General features: G+C 54.5%; 1 protein-coding gene across 2 annotated transcripts in view; it reads right to left on the bottom strand.

Moving 5' to 3' along the window:
• nlrx1 (NLR family member X1) overlaps window positions 1–6,652 on the bottom strand; it is a 50,515-nt gene extending 43,863 nt beyond the window's left edge. Inside the window, exon 1 of one of the 2 annotated variants that reach the window (XM_085967733.1) lies at window positions 6,450–6,652. Coding sequence is in view for 1 of the 2 variants with exons in the window: in XM_085967732.1 (XP_085823858.1) it covers window positions 4,543–4,558 (16 nt within the window). In the remaining variant the exon portion in view is untranslated. Of the gene's footprint in view, window positions 1–4,542; window positions 5,249–6,449 lie in introns of those variants that run through there. The other variant, XM_085967732.1, reaches the window with a different exon arrangement.
• Between the last annotated feature and the right edge of the window lie 12,159 nt (window positions 6,653–18,811).

Genomic DNA, 18,811 nt, shown 5'->3' with positions numbered 1-18,811 from the left:
GGGCGTCCATGATCCCCATGTGGCTGGAGGCGTCCAAAATGGCTGCTGTACCGGTGATTCGCACACGGCCGGGGAGGTCCAAAATGGCGGCCCGCATGGCCCACACGCGGCGCTGCTGGGGTTCGGGGTGGCTTTGGCCCTGCAGACGCTAGCGTAGTGTCCCTTCTTCCCGCAGCCCGAGCAGATTGCGTTTTTCGCCGGGCAGCGCGCTCTGGGGTGTTTTGCCTGGCCACAGAAGTAGCATTTCTGGCCTTGGGGCACTGCTGTCTGGCCTTGGGACACTGCTGCGGTAGTTGGGCCGTTGTTGGGGTGTGGCTGGGGTGGCACGGCGCTATGAGGCGGTCCTACCGTGTCCCAGGCTGTCATTCCCCGTGGCGTCCACGGTGCAGAGGAGTAGGCATCCATGCCCTGGTAGGCTGCATCCAACGATAGTGCGAGTTCAGAGGCCTTGTTGAGGTCGAGGTTACTCTGCTCCAACAGTCGCTGTCGTGTGTAATTGGATCTGTGGCCCGCTACAAAAGCGTCCCGGATAAGTTCCTCTGTGTACACGGCGGCCTTTACATCCTTACAACCACAGGCCCGGCCAAGCACAGACAGTGCCTGAAGGTATTCCACGGTCGATTCCCCAGGTTGTTGTTTACGACTCCCCAGGAGGTGCCTGGCGTACACTTCGTTCACTGGGCGCGTGTACTGGTCCTTGAGGAGCTTGATAGCATCCGCGTACGAGGTCGCGTCTTGGATGACCGAGTACACTCGGTGGTTCACTTTGGAGGTCAGGACATCCAGTTTGTCCTCGTCCGATTTGATTGCTTCGGAGGCGGTCAGGAATTTTTCGAAACACTTAAGCCAGTGAGTAAACTTGGTGGATGAGTCCGCCTCCCGATGATCTAAGTCCAGGCATGCTGGTGTGAGGATCTTCTCCATTATAAAAATGTTGTTAATAAAATTGATGCGCTATCAATTACTCATAAAAGACTGAGAGTTAGAAGAGTAACTAAAGGCTTTTATTAACAACAGAATGGAGGTCTGCCTCGAGTGGTCGACCGGTCCAGGATACAAAGGCTGGGGAGCAGTCACCTTTATACTAGGACCTGTGGGAGGAGTCAGCCGAGGCATGTCCAGGCATGTACACAGTGGAATACAAACAGGACAAACAGGAATACAAACAGTGGTTTACCACAGGGGGGAAGGAGAGGGGGGGAGGAGAGGGGGGGAGGAGGAGAGGGGGGGGAGGAGGGGGGGGAGGAGAGGGGGGAGGGGGGAGGGGGGAGGAGAGGGGGGAGGGGGGAGGGGGGAGGAGAGGGGGGAGGGGGGGAGGAGAGGGGGAGAGGAGAGGGGGGGAGGAGAGGGGGAGGAGGGGGGGGGGAGGAGGGGGGGAGGAGGAGGGGGGGGGGAGGAGGGGGGGGGAGGAGGGAGGGGGGGAGGGAGGGGGAGAGGGGGGGAGGGAGGGGGAGGGGAGGGGGGGGAGGGAGGGGGGAGAGGGGAGGAGGGGGGGGGAGAGGGAGGAGGGGGGGAGAGGGAGGAGGGGGGGAGAGGGAGGAGGGGGGGAGAGGGAGGAGGGGGGAGGAGGGAGGAGGGGGGGAGAGGGAGGAGGGGGGGGAGGGAGGAGGGGGGAGGAGGGAGGAGGGAGGAGGGGGGGAGAGGGAGGAGGGGGGGAGAGGGAGGAGGGGGGGAGAGGGAGGAGGGGGGGAGAGGGAGGAGGGGGGAGAGGGAGGAGGGGGGAGAGGGAGGAGGGGGGAGAGGGAGGAGGGGGGAGAGGGAGGAGGGGGGGAGGGGGGGAGAGGGAGGGGGGGAGGGGGGAGAGGGAGGGGGGAGGGGGGGAGAGGGAGGGAGGGGGGGAAGAGGGAGGGGGGGGAAGAGGGAGGGGGGGAAGAGGGAGGGGGGAAGAGGGAGGGGGGGGAAGAGGGAGGGGGGGGAAGAGGGAGGGAGGGGGGGAGGGGGGGGGAGGGAGGGGGGGAGAGGGAGGGGGGGAAGAGGGGGGGAAGAGGGGGGGGAGGGAGGGAGGGGGAGGGAGGGAGGGAGGGGGGGAGGGAAGGAGGGGGGGAAGGAGGGGGGAGGGGGAAGAGGGGAGAGGAGGGGGAGGGGGAAGAGGGGAGAGGAGGGGAAGGGGAAGGGGGGGGAGGGGGAAGGGGGAGAGGGGGAAGGGGGGGAGAGGGGGAAGGGGGAGAGGGGGAAGGGGGGAGAGGGGGAAGGGGGGAGAGGGGGAAGGGGGGAGAGGGGGGAGGGGGGAAGGAGGGGGGGAGAGGGAGGGGGGGAGAGGGAGGAGGGGGGAGAGGGAGGAGGGGGGGAGGGGGGAGAGGGAGGGAGAGGGGGGGGAAGAGGGAGGGGGGGAAGAGGGAGGGGAGGGAGGGAGGGGGGGAGGGAGAGGGGGAGGGGGGGAGAGGGAGGGGGGGGAAGAGGGAGGGGGGGAAGAGGGAGGGGGGGAAGAGGGAGGGGGGGAAGAGGGAGGGGGGGAAGAGGGAGGGGGGGAAGAGGGAGGGGGGGGAAGAGGGAGGGGGGGAAGAGGGAGGGGGGGAAGAGGGAGGGAGGGGGGGGAGGGGGGGGAGGGAGGGGGGAGAGGGAGGGGGGGAAGAGGGGGGAGAGGGGGGGAGGGAGGGAGGGGGAGGGAGGGAGGGAGGGGGGAGGGGGAGGGGGGGAGGGGGGGGAGGGGGGAGGGGGAGAGGAGGGGGAGGGGGGAGAGGGGAGAGGGGGAAGGGGAGGGGGGGAGGGGAGAGGGGGAAGGGGGAGGGGGAGGGGGGAGAGGGGGAGGGGGGGAGGGGGGAGGGGGGGAGGGGTGGGGGGGAGGGGGGTGAGGGGGTGGGGGGGAGGGGGTGGGGGGGGTGGTGGGGGGAGGGGGGTGGGGGGGAGGGGGGGGTGTGGGAGGGGGGGAGGGAGGGGTGGGGGGAGGGGGGGGTGGGAGTGGGGGGGTGAGGGAGGGGGGGAGGTGGGGGGGGTGGAGGGGGGGGAGGGAGGGGGGGGGGTGGGAGGGTGGGGGGGAGGGTGGGGGGGGGGAGGGGGAGGGTGGGGGGGGGGGGTGGGGGTGGGGGAGGGGTGGTGGGGTGGGGAGGGGGGAGGGGGGGGGGAGGGGTGGGGGATGGGGGTTGGGGGGGAGGGGGAGGGGGGTGGGGGAGGGGGGGTGGGGGAGGGGGGTGGGGGAGGGGGTGGGGGAGGGGGTTGGGGGTGGGGGGGAGGGGGTGGGGGTGGGGGGGGGTTGGGGGTGGGGGTTGGGGGGGGGATGGGGGTGGGGGTGGGGGGGAGTGGGGGTGGGGGGTGGGGGGTGGTGGGGGGGGGAGGTGGGGGGGTGTGGGGTTGGGTGGTGGGGGGTGTGGGGGGGGGGTGTGGGGGTGGGGTGGGGGGGGGTGGGGGTGGGTGGGGGGGAGGGGGGTGGGGGGGTGGAGGGGGTGGGGGGGGGGGGTGGTGGGGGGGGTGGGTGGGGGGGGTGTGGGTGGGGGGGGTGGGGTGGGGGGGGTGGGGGGGTGGGGGGGAGTGGGGGGGGGGTGGGGGGGGGTGGGGTGGGGGGGAGTGGGGGGGGTGTGGGTGGGGGGGGTGGGGGGGGGGTGGGGGGGTGTGGGGGGGTGGGGGTGGGGGTGGGAGGGGGGGTGTGGGTGGGGGTGGGTGGGGGGAGGTGGGGTGGGGTGGGGGTGGGGGGGTGTGGGTGGGGGGTGGGTGGGGGGTTGTGGGGGGGTGTGGGTGGGGGGTGGGTGGGGGGGGGGTGGGTGTGGGTGGGGTGGGGGGTGGGGGTGGGGGTGGGGGGGGGGGTGGGGGGGTGTGGGGGGGGTGGTGGGGGGTGGGGTGTGGGGGTGGGGGGGGTGGGTGGGGGGGGTGGGGTGGGGGGGGGGGGTGGTGGGGGGTGGGGGGTGGGGGGGGGGTGTGGGGGTGGGGGTGTGGGTGGGGGGGTGGGGTGGGGGGTGGGGGGGGGTGGTGGGGGGGGGGTGGGGAGGGTGGGGGGGGGTGGTGGGGGGGGGGGGGGTGGGGGGTGGGGGGGTGGGGGGGGGGGTGGGGGGGTGGGGGGGTGGGGGTGGGGGGGGGTTGGGGGGGGGGGGTGGGGGGGGGTGTGGGGGGGTTGGGGGGGGGGGGTGGGGGGGGGGGGGTGGGGGGGGGGGTGGGGGGGGGTGGGGTTGGGGGAGGGGGGTGGGGAGGGGGTGGGTGGGTGGGAGGGGGGGTGGGGATGGGTGGGGGTTGGGAAGGGGGGGTGGGGATGGGAGGGGAGGGGAGGGGTGGGAGGGAGGGAGGTGGTACTGGGGATTACTGGACAGCAGATTCACTGTGGAAGGATGCTGGGGTGATAGTAAGAGATGGAACCAGCATTCAGGTTCAAAAATTGCACAAATACACCCTTTTAATCTAATGCTTTCCTGATCAAAGTTTAACACCATCTCCTCAACATAACGGAGAAATAAGTGGGGAAAGGAGACACATTTAAAAATGGACTATTAGTGGTCAGTTTTTATTTTAGACATTGCCGGACAGTCCCCTCAATAAACGGATTATTTTGTACAAAACCAGTTGGGCCGCAATGTAAATTTTCGCGTAATATGTAAATAAAATCAGAATGCTATTTACCTTTCTCGGTTTCCATTTTGCTGGGACAACATTGTCCTGGGGTTGGGCGGAATGGGGATAGAACCAACACCTCAGGATCTGGGAACCGATTGGAAAGGGGATTTACGGTCGACAAAAGAGAGAGTGATCACAAATCCATCTGAACGTGAAGGTTAGCGAAACACATCAAAATAAGCAACAATTTTGATCCAAAATGTGAGAGACTTGAAAGAATGACTTGCATTTCTATAGCGCCTTTCACAACTACAAACGTCCCAAAGTGCTTTACAGCCAATGAAGTACTTTTTGAAGTGTGGTCACTGTTGTAATGTAGGAAACACGGCAGTGATACCCACCCTGCTGTCTGCCTCACAGACATGGACCATGTACAGCAAGCACCTCAAAGCACTGGAGAGGTATCACCAACGCTGCCTCCGCAAGGCACAGCAACGTCAGTGTTCTTGCTCAGGCCAACATCCCCAGCATCGAAGCTTTGACCACGCTCGATCAGCTCCGATCGACAGGTCACATCGTCCGCATGCCCGATACGAGACTCCCAAAACAAGCGCTCTACTCGGAGCTCCGACACGGCAAGAGGGGCAGAGGAAACACTTCAAGGACACCCTCAAAGCCTGGCCCAAGACCACACCAAGTGGAGGAAAAGCATCCGGGAAGGCGCCAAACACCTCGAGTCTCTTTGCCGGGAGCAAGCGGAAGCCAAGCGCAAGCAGCACAAGGAGCGCACGTCAACCCAAGCACCCCACCCACCCGCCCCTTCAACCACCGTCTGCCCCACCTGTGACAGAGACTGTAGGTCCCGCATTGGACTCATCAGTCACCTGAGAACTCATTTTTTGTGTGGAAGCAAGTCATCCTCGGTTCCGAGGGACTGCCTATAAGAGAAGAGAAGGAAATGCAGCAGCCAATTTGCCCACAGCAAGCTCCCACAAACAGCAATGTGATAATGACCAGATAATCTGTTTTTTTAGTGACGTTAGTTCAGGGTTAAATATTGGCCAGAACACCAGGGATAACTCACCCGCTCTTCTTCAAAACAGTGCCGTGGGATCTTTTACATCCACCTGAGAGAGCAGACGGGGCCTCGGTTTAACGTCTCATCCGAAAGACGGCACCTCCGACAGTGCAGCACTCCCTTGGAGTGTCAGCCTGGATTCTGTGCTCAAGTCTCTGGAGTGGGACTTGAACCCACAACCTTCTGACTCAGAGGGGAGTGTGCTGCCCACTGAGACACAGCGGACACTTTGGTGGGTCTATGGCTTGAGTTCGGAGAATGGATTTTCTAATGGTGAAGATTAATTGTAAATCTCAATAACCGACTACACCTTAACAGAGTAACGGGCTGGGGGGGAAAATGGGACTTTTATTTTAATTAAAAAAGACTTTGCTGAGTGTTTAACTCTTATTGCCTAGTCATAACTTTAACGGACTGGATCTCACACTTGCAAACCATGGCCAGTCAAAGTAATACAAGCATTGATTGGTAACTGCCTTGAGAAAACTACAGCTTCTAAAACTTTGACGAATAGTTAAATAATAGTAGAAAACTTATCGCAAGCTAACAGTATTACTGAGAGCCTCCTCTGTGTATTGGAGCAGTAACGGTGCCCCAACTCTCGATCTTACAGCACCTGGACTCAGTTAGTTTCACTCTAGCGAAGAGTTCAAGTCATTGCAAAGAGATTTTAACAAGTAGTAAGAGAGGGCTCAGCGGATCCCTCAACACCAGGGGCCCGGGCGGCAGCTCCTGGACTCGAACCCTTGGGATTGAGGTGTTGAGGTCAACCTTCATCCGCGGCTCCGAACGGTACAATGGAGGAGAACTTCCAACCCCCTGCTGGGTGAGAGGGGAGCTCCCGGACCAGGTTCAAGGTTAGTTAAAGCTGGTTCATGGTTAGTTATTGACTGACCTCCCTCTGCTCACTCATTTAAAATCTCCTCTCGTCTCTCCTCTGTGATTCTCGCTAACTTCCTGCCAAATCTGTGCAACATATAAAGCTACCCTGGCTGCAAACGTCTACCTCCCAAACTTCTCCTCTGGTTATTATTTTAATTCTGGTTATCCTTGTTTTTCTAGGTATAGAATCATACAGCACAGAAGGAGGCCATTCGGCCCATCATGCCTATGCCGGCTCTTTGCTGGAGCTGTCCAACTAATTCCCCACACACCCAGCTCTTGCCCCAAAGCCCTGCAAATCTATTCCCTTCAAGTATGACACTGAATTTACCTTCTCAAAGGACCTTCTGGCCCTGATGTGGGCACAACACTTGCTGCTCCCCGGCCGATGTCATTCTAATCTAAGTTGATAAGCCTTATTTGACGTTTTCCTTAAATTGCAGATAAATTGTACAACCAAAAGAGGGACAACTGATCCCCGGCCAATGTTACTTTAATTTAAGTTGATAAACTTTATTTGATGTTTTCTTAAGTTGCAGATAAATTGTACAACCACAAAAGACCACAACCCAGGAATGGACCATTAATCACTGCTTTGAGCAACACCTGGGAGAAAAACCGCACAATTCTTGTTAACGTTAAAAAACCCAACAATTGTATATTTTTTTCATTTTCTTTGAAGACGTTCATTTATTAGTTATAACATTTTTGGAGGTGGGGGGGAAAGGCTGTTTGACCGACAGTCAAGAATCATCCAATCAGACAACGAAGAATCAGTTCGCTTTCCGATTGGCCGTGGGAAGGTGGGGTGCCACGCGGGTGGGATGCCGGGTGACCAATGGCGAGAGTGGGGGGGGGGTGGGGGCAGAGTGGTTGGAGGTCATGTGATGAAAGGTCCCAGAATACATCCAACCAGAGTTGGCAACTCCAGATAGGACAAGGGCTAAAAATATAGGATCTGGGCACCACACTTTAGGAAGGATGTCAAGGCCCTGGAGAGGGTGCGGAGGAGATTTACTAGAATGGTGCCAGGGATGAGGGACTTCAGTTATGTGGAGAGACTGGAGAAGCTGGGATTGTTCTCCTTAGAGCAGAGAAGGTTAAGAGGAGATTTGATAGAGGTGTTCAAAATCAGGAATGGTTTTGATAGAGTAAATAAGGAGAAACTGTTTCCAGTGGCAGGAGGGTCGGTAACCAGAGGACACAGATTTAAGGTGATTGGCAAAAGAACCAGAGGTGACTTGAGGAAAAAAAAATCCCCCGGTAAATTGCTGTGATCTGGATGGAACTGCCTGAAAGGGCGGTGGAAGCAGATTCACTAGCATGGGGGAAAAAAGTTAAAGGGCAATAGGGACAGAGCCTGGGAGTGGGACTAATTAGATAGTTCTTTCAAAGAGGCGTGACGGGCTGAATGGTCTCCTCCTGTGCGGTACAATTCTATGGGTGTGAGATGGAGATGGTGCCTTCACTGAAAACAAACTGCTGGTTCAGCAGTTTGAAAACTGCCAACCCAGCTTACGTACCAAGATCGGAAGGTCGTGTGTGTGTTCAGCTCACGGTCTGTTGCTGTAATGTAACTCAACGAATACATTTTGTAACGAGAGGGCCTTGTGGTTGTAAGAATCCATTGTCCTGGTGGGTGAGGTCGGCAGACCCCCAGACTAGAGCCAGTGCACAGAATTCCAGATAAGACAAGGATGAGAACGAGCATCTCCGTACTAAAGAATGATACTGTATCGAGCCAAGTGCTGCACTGTCGGAGGGGCAGTACTGAGGGAGTGCCGCACTGTCGGAGGGGCAGTGCTGAGGGAGCACTGCACTGTTGGAGAGGCAGTACTGAGGGAGCGCCGCATTGTCGGAGGGGCAGTACTGAGGGAGCACCGCACTGTCGGAGGGGCAGTGCTGAGGGAGCACCGCACTGTCGGAGGGGCAGTGCTGAGGGAGTGCCGCACTGTCGGAGGGGCAGTACTGAGGGAGTGCCGCACTGTCGGAAGGGCAGTACTGAGGGAGTGCCGCACTGTCGGAGGGGCAGTACTGAGGGAGTGCCGCACTGTCGGAAGGGCAGTACTGAGGGAGCGCCACACTGTTGGAGGGGCAGTACTGAGGGAGCGCCGCACTGTCGGAGGGGCAGTACTGAGGGAGTGCCGCACTGTCGGAGGGGCAGTACTGAGGGAGCGCCACACTGTTGGAGGGGCAGTACTGAGGGAGCGCCGCACTGTCGGAGGGGCAGTACTGAGGGAGCGCCGCACTGTTGGAGGGGCAGTACTGAGGGAGCGCCGCACTGTCGGAGGGGCAGTACTGAGGTGCCCTCTCAGGTGGATGTAAAAGATCCCATGGCACTATTTCAAAGAAGAGCAGGGGAGTTCTCCTCAGTATCCTGGGCCAATATTTATCCCTCAATCAACATCACTGCAACAGATTATCCGATCATTATCACTTTGCTGTTTGTGGGATCTTGCTGTGTGCAAATTGGCTGCTGTGTTTCCTACATTACAACAGTGACTTCACTTCAAAAAGTACTTCATTGGCTGTAAAGTGCTTTGGGACGTCCGGTGGTTGTGAAAGGCGCTGGGGAAATGCAAGTCTTTCTTTCTTGAAAACCTCTATTAGGTCACCTCTTAACCTTCTCTGTTCTGAGGAGAACAGTCCTCATAACTGAAGTCCCTCAGCCCTGGCAACATCCTGGTAAACCTCCTCTTTACCCTTTCTAAGGCCTCGACATCTTTCTTAAAGTGTGGTGCCCAGAATTTTTTTAAAATTCATTTATGGGATGTGGGCAGCATTTATTGCCCACTCCTAGTTGCCCTTGAGAAGGTGGTGGTGGGCCACCTTCTTGAACCGCTGCAGTCCGTGTGTCCACAATACTCCAGCTGAGGCCTAACCAGTGATTTGTAAAGCTCGAGCAGGATCTCTTCGCTTTTATATTCTGTGCCTCTATTTATAAACCCAAGTAACCCACACGCTTTTTTAAACCACCGTATCAACTTGCCCTGCCACTTTTAAGGATTTGTGTCTCCGGTCCACGTAGAAACATTTTGTGTGAGATGATCTGTCCAGTCTGGCACGAATCACTAAATCCTGTACACAAGATTCACGCAGAACCTCGGTCACAGAGATTTAAGTGACAATGTTTAACTTACAGCTTCGATCCGCAAGGCCCAGAGAGAGAGAGTTGACAGTGAATGCTGCCTGGTGCTCCTTGCCTCCTCCTCCCAATGTCACCTAGACAGTTTCCGTAGGAAAGTGATAGCCCGGAGACTTCGGGCATTTCGGAGAGTTGACAGGCCAGCAAACGAGACCTTTATTTATTTTTTTTAAATGCAAAACTGGCTCACCCCTCTTGATCCTGTCCATTTAATGAAGAACAGTCAGCTCGCTCTTAAAGGGAATTAAGAGCTTGCAGCTGACGTGGAATGATATTTATTGGCTCAGTAGCTCCATCTGCTGGGCTCGGGGCAAACTTCCCCCTCCCAAAAGGCTGTTAAATAAAAAAAGACTTTTACAACCTTCCGGACTCGACGTTGATTTCAATAACTTCAGATCATAACCACCACCAAAGTTCCCGTTAAGCTGCGTGGCCGCGCAGCGCTCTAGAGGTCCCACGCAGGCCGCTCACCAGCGTGCGCGAAAATTTGAATGGGCCACTTAAAGGGGCTACGCACCCAAGAAAATAATTGGGGGGAACATCCCCACCACTCCCATTTTTTTCGGACAGCAGGTGCTGGTAATGGTTCCACTGTTGCCATTGACACCTCATCTCGACCCATCCAGGCTGACACTCCCGGAGCTGCCGTCTTTCTGATGAGACGTTAAACCGAGGCCCCGTCTGCCCTCTCAGGTGGACATAAAAGATCCCGCGGCCACTATTTCGAAGAAGAGCAGGTGGAGTTCTCCCCGGTGTCCTTGGGCCAATATTTATCCCTCAACCAACATCACTAAAAACTGATAATCTGGTCATTTATCACATTGCTGTTTGTGGGAGCTTGCTGTGTGCAAATTGGCTGCCGCGTTTCTGACATTACAACAGTGACTACACGACAGCCAGCAGACAGACGAGACTTCATGCCATTAACCTGGGCTGGATTTGAATTGGGTTGTAGAGATGAAAGGGCAAGTATCTAAACCACTGCCTCATTCTTTTTTAACCCATTCTTTCCCAAGGTCCCAAAACATCCACTAGTCTTCTCTTCCACCTATAGCCATTTAAAAGTCGTATTTGGGACTAAACAATTTTTCGCGATTCATCCCATGTCTCTCTGGATCACAGGAACTGGGTGTCTCCACATAAACTTCAGCTCATCCAAAACTTGAGCTGCCCGTGTCCTAACTCGCACCACGTCCCGTTCACCCATCACCCCCTGTGCTCACTGCCCCGTGTCCTAACTCGCACCACGTCCCGTTCACCCATCACCCCCTGTGCTCACTGCCCCGTGTCCTAACTCGCACCACGTCCCGTTCACCCATCACCCCCTGTGCTCACTGCCCCGTGTCCTAACTCGCACCACGTCCCGTTCACCCATCACCCCCTGTGCTCACTGCCCCGTGTCCTAACTCGCACCCAGTCCCGTTCACCCATCACCCCCTGTGCTCACTGCCCCGTGTCCTAACTCGCACCAAGTCCTGTTCACCCATCACCCCCTGTGCTCACTGCCCCGTGTCCTAACTCACACCCAGTCCCGTTCACCCATCACCCCCTGTGCTCGCTGCACCGTGTCCTAACTCGCACCACATCCCGTTCACCCATCACCCCCTGTGCTCGCTGACCTACATTGGCTCCTGGTTCCTGAACACCTCGATTTTTTTTAATTTCTCATCCCAGTGTTGAAATCCTCCATGGTCTCGCCCCTCCCTATCTCTGTACCCACCAGGCTTACAACCAGGATCTCTGCGCTCCTCCAATTCTGTCCTCTTGTCCCTGACATCCTTCCCACCCCGCCCCCCCACTTCCAGCTGCCTGGGCCCTAAGCTCTGGAATTCCCTCCCTAAACCTCTCCGCCTCTCTCTCCTCCTTTAAGACGCTCCTTAAAACCGGCCTCTTTGACCAAGCTTTTGGTCACCTGTCCTAATGCCTTCTTCGTTGGCTCGGTGTCAAAATTTTGTCTGATAATCGCTCCTGTGAAACGCCCTGGGACGTTTTACTAAGTTAGATGTGCTATATAAATACAAGTTGTTGTTGTGGTCTCAAGTGACAATAGTGTCAGGTTTCAAACCATCTACAATAACATAAAAGCCCAGGAAGAGAAAAGAAAAGCAGTTGGTAACTTTCATATAAAACTTTTTTTTTAAATCAAATCTGTGAACATAGGTGCAAAAATATCTCCATCTAAACTCCCTGCTAACCGAAGGATATTGAAAGGTGGAGGAACATTGGGGAGTGTCACTTGATGTTCAAAGATCACAGAATTTGAGTCAGATAATGGCAATCAGAAGGCAGATCTGTCAATGCCAAACATATATTAAATTGGACATAGAGTCATAATTGCACGAAAGGAGGCCATTCGACCCATTGAGTCCATGCCGGCTCTCTGTAGAGCAATCCAGTCAGTCCCATTCCCCCGCTCTATCCCCGTAGCCCTGTAAGTTTATTTCCCTCAAGTGCCTATCCAGTCTCCCCTTGAGAACATTGAGTGTCTCCGCTTCCACCGCTTCCGTCGGCAGCGAGTTCCAGGTCCTCACCACTCGCTGCGTAAAAAAGTTTTCCCTCACGTCCCCCCTGTATCTCTTGCCCAAAACCTTAAATCTGTGCCCCTTAGTCCTTGTACCATCAGCTAGTGGGAACAGCCTTTCCCCGTCTAGCCTATCCAAACCCGTCATAATCTTGTACACCGCTATCAAATCACCCCTCAACCTCCTTTGCTCTAATGAAAATAAATCCAGCTTCTCCAACCTGTCCTTGTAGCTAAGATCCCCCATCCCCGGAACCATTCTGGTAAATCTCCTCTGCACCCTCTCAAGGGCCTTCGCATCCTTCCTAAAGTGTGGTGACCAGAACTCCAGTTGTGGCCTAACATATGGGAGTACCTTCACCGCACGGACTGCAGTGGGTCAAGGCGGCTCACCACCACCTTCTTAAGGGGCAATTAGGGATGGGCAATAAATGCAGGCCTTGCCAGCGATGCCCACAGCCCAGGAACGAATACAAAACAATAAAGGAGGTCATCGCATCAGCGAATACCATGCTCGGAAACAATGGCATAAATATTCTCATTTGAAACCTGAATCTGGAAAGGAATTAGAAGCAAAAGACACTGAGGTTATTACACATCAGCTCAACACCGCCTTGTACAAGTGTTCCTGGAGACAGCAAGGATCAACACCTGGGGATCAGAGATAATATTAAATGAGGCAGTGACTCTCTGTGTATTTTGGGAGTCAGTGCATTGAAGGAAAGCTCTCTCACCAGGACCTTCAATGACCTCCAGTTCAAGGTCCTTGAGTATCAACATGTAAAATACATTTTCTGTATCAAGGTTATTTACTTTTTCTTTTTACAAGCACACCAGAGGGGGAGAATTCCTCTGTGTGTTATGTGTAACTAAGTTGGGAGCCTGGTCCCTATACACACAAAGTGTGAGCTTCACCCCATGAGCCAGCTGTTGGGGACTGCCAAACTCATCTCACACGCACGCCTAGCATCCCCTTCCCAATCACACAAAGCACTGAGGTTCACATCGCGCTGGCGACACAACCGATAGCAAGCGCCAACACTCAAAATCTGATATAGAAACATAAATTAACAGCAACTTGCATTTATATAGTCCCTTCAACGTAGTAAAAACCCCCAAGGCGCTTCACAGGAGCGATTATCAGACAAAATTTGCCACCGAGCCACATAAGGAGATATTAGGACAGATGATCAAAAACGTGATCAAAGAGGTCGGTTTTAAGGAGCGTCTTAAAGGAGGAGAGAGGTTTAGGGAGGGAATTCCAGAGCTTAGGGCCCAGGCAGCTGAAGGCACGGCCGCCAATGGTGGAGCGATTTATAACCAATTGATCCTATTTTTCCCAATGGAATTTAAACACGAGATTTTTTGTGGGTGGAAGATTATTTTCTGAGAAATTCAGTTAATTCCCTTTCTGAGTTCCGCTAAAAAACAACCGAATCTTTAGGATACAGACATTTTACTGGGCAAGTCTGCCACGCAGTGGTGGAGCAGTGAACTACATGGAGCAGGTTCGATTCCTGGTCTGTGTGATGTCACGGGGATTGTGGCAATCGGTCACGGTCGCCTCCGGCTGGTATGGGGGGGGTGGATGGAAGCAGTCAGGGCTCCTCCTGCCCCTCATCACTGTCCAGTGACCTCCTCCCACCCCCACCCCCTCTCCCCCACGGCTGGAAGGTGCATGTGTGTGTCGTCAGCAGAGGACAGCATCAGGCGTGTCTGTGATGCCCTCCATAGTCAAATAGCTTGCTGTCACTCGCGTGTCAAGGCGCGTACTGGAAGACTGGCCACTTGGCTGAGGCGATACTGTAGCCCAACGAGAGTTAGCACCTTTAGGAGGGAAGGAGAATAAATTGACTAGAATAGAATTTGATCTAAAGTTTAAAGTGTCTGATTATCCAAGGTTATTATTGCTAAGTGTCAGCCGTGGCTCAGTGCCTGGCTCTCTCGCCTCTGAGGCAGAAGATTGTGGGATCGAGTCCCACTCCAGAGACTTGAGCACAGAAATCTAGGCTGACACTCCCAGTGCAGTGCTGAGGAAGTGCCGCACTGTCGGAGGCGCCGTCTTTCAGATGAGATGTTAAACCGAGGCCCCATCTGCCCTCTCGGGTGGACGCAAAAGATCCCATGGTGCTAGTTCGAAGAGCAGGGGGAGTTCTCCCCGGTGTCCTGGGGCCAATATTTATCCCTCAACCAACATCACTAAAACAGATTATCGGGTCATTATCACATTGCTGTTTGTGGGAGCTTGCTGTGCGCAAATTGGCTGCCGTGTTTCCCACATTACAACAGTGACTGCACTTCAAAAAGTACTTCATTGGCTGTAAAGTGCTTTGGGACATCCGGTGGTCATAAAAGGCGCTACATAAATGCAAGTCTTTCTTTCTGATATATGAACCCAACCTTCTGCCAATTCACACCTAGCGACTGGGACACATTGTGGAACTGCATCGCATTTTGTATAAAAACAAACTTGTCTGTGGGTAGTCGAGATTTGTTTGACAGAAATGAATGATGAAATATGATGTGCTGCAAAGATCAACAAACTGGTGGGTGTATTTAACAGGAGCTGAAAAGTCAGGAAAACCAGTTTCCTGCCCATCTTCCTTTGTAGACGGAAACATACCTCCTCCCCAGCCCTCCGATCGGGCGCTCGGCGTGGCTCAGTTGATCGATGCCCTACCCGGTGAAGAAGCCTCCCGTATAGCGGAGGGGGGTCCCGGGCTCAATCTGAGGCTCCACCACTACCCACAGCACCCCTGCTTTAGCGAGGTGGCTTGAACTGAACGTAGAAGAATGTGTGTACCCCCAGAGGCACTGGCTAACCAACAACAACAACTTGCATTTATACAGCACCTTTAATGTAGTAAAACCTCCTGAGGTGCTTTACAGGAGCGATTATCAGAAAAAATTTGACACCGAGCCACATAAGGAGATATTAGGACAGGCGACCAAAAACTTGGTCAAAGAGATAAGTTTTAAGGAGCGTCTTAAATGAGGAGAGAGGGACGGAGAGGTTTAGGGAGGGAATTCCAGAGCTTAGGGCCCAGGCAGCTAAAGGCACGGCCGCCAATGGCGGAGCGATGGAAATCAGGGGATGCGCAAAGTTGGCCAGAGTTGGAGGAGTGCCGAGATCACGGGGGGTTGTAGGGCTGGAGGAGGTTACAGAGATAATCACACATATTAAAGATGCGTTTAAGGGGAAGCTGGATAAACACATGAGGGAGAAAGGAATAGAAGGAGATGTTGATGGGGTGAGATGGAGAGTGTAAAGTCTGTAAGTTGTGCAGTAAATAACTTCAGAGACCTTAGAAGTACAAACAAAACAGGTCTTTACTATTCAGAGGTCTGGGCGATTTCTGCCCTAGTTAACGTATCACAACCCTTATATACTGGTGTGGTCACTATCGGTATTACAGTATACATGAGCCAATAAATAGTGCCACCCTGAAGTAGTGCTCTTAAAGGCGAACGGTCACATTCTATAGTTCCCTTAAAGGTAAACGGTTACATACACAACAGAGAGGGGTGGGAGGAGGCTCATGTGGAGCATAAACACCAGCACAACGGGGAGATGCCCCTCTCTTGGCGCAGGGCGGTCATTGTCCTGCTGCCTAAGAAAGGCGATCTCCGCCTTCTTAAGAACTGGCGCCCGGTCTCCCTCCTCAGCACGGACTACAAAATTTTTGCCAGGGCTATGTCTGCTTGCCTTGGCACTGTGCTGGCCCACATGATCCACCCCGAACAGTCCTACATGGTCCCGGGCCGGACCATCCACAATATCCATCTGGTCCGGGACTTGGTCCACCATTCCCAGAGGGCTGGTCTGTCGGTCACCTTAAGAAAAAAATAATAAACACCGGCACGGACCAGTGGGGCCAAACGGCCTGTTTCTGTGCCGTACATGCGATGTGGTGAAGAACCCAAACTCCCAGGACTCAAAATCGAACTGGGGAGTTCACAACACTTCAGTACGCTCCTGCTGCTCAAGGGGGAAATGAAGGGTCATTCCACAATCAATAGGGGGTCGGTGCAGTAGAACTTTTTCAATGTCTTTCTCTGCTTTTCACAGTGTGTGGTTAGCATGCAGGTCGCAGTTATATGAAACTCTGGTCAGACCCCATCTGCAGTACTGCGTATGGTTCTGGGCGCCCCACCCCAGGAAGGATGTGCTGTATTGGCCTTGGAGGGGGGCAGCCCAGATTCACTAGAATGACACCAGGGCTAAAAGGGTTAAATTATGAGGTCAGGTTGCACAGACTGGGCTTGTATTCCCTCGAGTATAGAAGATTAAGTGGTGATCTAATCGAGGTGTTTACGATGATTAGAGGAGTTGATCGGGTAGATCGAGAGAAACTATTTCCTCTGGTGGGGGGAGTCCAGAACAAGGGGGCAGAACCTTAAAATTAGAGCCAGGCCGTTCAGGGGTGATGCCAGGAAGCACTTCTTCACACAAAGGGGAGTGGAAATCTGGAACTCCCCCAAAAAGCTGTCGAGGCTGGGGGGGGTCAATTGAAAATTTCAAAACTGAGATTGATAGATTTTTGTTGGGCGAGGGTATTAAGGGTTACGGAACCAAGGCGGGTAGATGGAGTTAAGATACAGATCAGCCATGATCTAATTGAACAGTGGAACAGGTTCAAGGGGCTGAATGGCCTCCTCCTGTTCCTCTGTAGACAACCCAGTTGGTATCAGGAAAGCATATGCCTTGATGACTCAATCAGTAAATGCACCATGAATAATTCTGAACTCGGCTATACTGACAGAAGGTTCTGGATTCAATCCCTCACCTGTAGGCGGTTGACCACAATTGGGGCAGCAATTAGGGGTGCGATGATTGGCTCAGGAAGGAAAGTCAGCCAGAGTCTCTGCCCCTGATTGCTGTCTGCTGGAGTTTGTGGGATTATGGGTGATGACAAATCACTAAACGAGGGGCTGAGATTGCAAACTAGTGTCACTCACTCAGTTGGGGCTGGTTTCCTTTGTGCTTCTTTTTAATTCACTCCCGGGGATATGGGCCTTTCCTAGTTGCCCTTGTGAAGGTGCTGGTGGGCCATCTGTCGAGTTCCATTGTGGAAATCATTGTTCAGAGAAGCCAAATAATGGCTGGTGTGGGAGATGGAAGAATGCCCAACTGGTGCCGATGGGTGAATCTGCTCAGGTTGGGTGAATGAGGCATAGCCTACATTACAACAGTGACTACACTTCAAATGTACTTCATTGGTTGTAAAGCGCTGTGAGACGTCTGGTGGTTGTGAAAGGCGCTATAGGAATGCGCCTTATAAAATTCTAACAGGACTAGACAGACTAGATGCAGGAAGGATGTTCCTGATGGCGGGGGAGTCCAGAACCAGGGGTCACAGTCTAAGGATAAGGGGTAAGCCATTTAGGACTGAGATGAGGAATTTCTTCACCCAGAGAGTGGTGAACCTGTGGAATTCTCTACCACACAAGGCAGTTGGGGCCAATTCATTAAATATATTCAAGAAGGAGTTAGATATATTTCTTAAGACTAAAGGGATCAAGGGGTATGGGGAGAAAGCAGGGACAGGGTACTGAGTTTGGATGATCAGCCATGATCTCATTGAAGGGTGGAGCAGGCTCGAGGGGCCGAATCTCCTGCTCCTATCTTCTATGTTTCTAAGTCTGTCTGTCTGTCTTTCTTTCATAGCGCGATGGCAGAGTAGAGGGAGCTTTCCTCTGCATTTAACCTATGCAGTACGTGAGCAAAAAGTACTGTGTTGGCACTGGGTGCCTGAAGTGGAAACTCCTCTATCCCTCACCATCAATGAAGAAAAATTAGGGAGGGGGAGGAACCCAACACACAGATGACCAATCCCCTGTAGACTGCAATTCCTTGCACCTATATAAGCACCTCTAAGTGCTAGCCATGTCTCTCTCGCCTCTGAGTCAGAAGGTTGTGGGATCAAGTTCCACTCCAGCGAGCTGAGCACAGAATCCAGGCTGACACTCCCAGTGCAGTACTGCGGGAGCGCTACACTGTCGGAGGGTCAGTACTGAGGGAGCGCCGCACTGTCGGAGGGGCAGTACTGAGGGAGCGCCGCACTGTCGGAGGGGCAGTACTGAGGGAGCGCCGCACTGTCGGAGGGGCAGTACTGAGGGAGTGCTGCACTGTCGGAGGGGCAGTACTGAGGGAGCGCCGCATTGTCGGTGGTGCTGTGTTTCAGACCAGACATTAAACTGCCCTCTCAGTTAGACGTAAATGATCCTATGGCAATATTTAGAAGAGAGGGGGCGTTCTCCCTGGAATCCTGGTCAATATTTACCCCTTAACTAACATCACTAAAACAGATGATCTGCTTAGTATCACATTTGCTGCTTGTGGGAGCTTGCTGTGCGCAAATTGGCTCCCGCGTTTCTTACATTACAACAGTGACTACACTCCAAAAGCAATTTATTGGCTGTAAAGCACTTTGGGACATCCTAAAGTCGTGAAAGGCGCTATATAAATGTAAGTCTTTCTCTAGTCTAGTGAACCCCTCAAGGAGGCTTTTTATGGGGTATGATGGGTGATGAATATTAAATACGGAGTGTGAGGGGAGGTGGACGAACCTGTCATTGGAAGAGGCAGGCAATGGAGAGAGCTTTGAGTGGAGGAGATGGATCAAGGCTATGCGCAGCAGCAGAAGAAAGGGCTCCAGTTAATTTCTGAGGAAAGAGACTCTTTTACCGAATTCACCAATGGAGTTCC

This window comes from Somniosus microcephalus, chromosome 26 (genome assembly GCF_052327205.1).
Source record: "Somniosus microcephalus isolate GS21.2 chromosome 26, FLI_Smic_1.0, whole genome shotgun sequence".
Classification (NCBI taxonomy): domain Eukaryota; kingdom Metazoa; phylum Chordata; class Chondrichthyes; order Squaliformes; family Somniosidae; genus Somniosus; species Somniosus microcephalus.
This window is presented reverse-complemented; position numbering and strand designations above follow the sequence as displayed.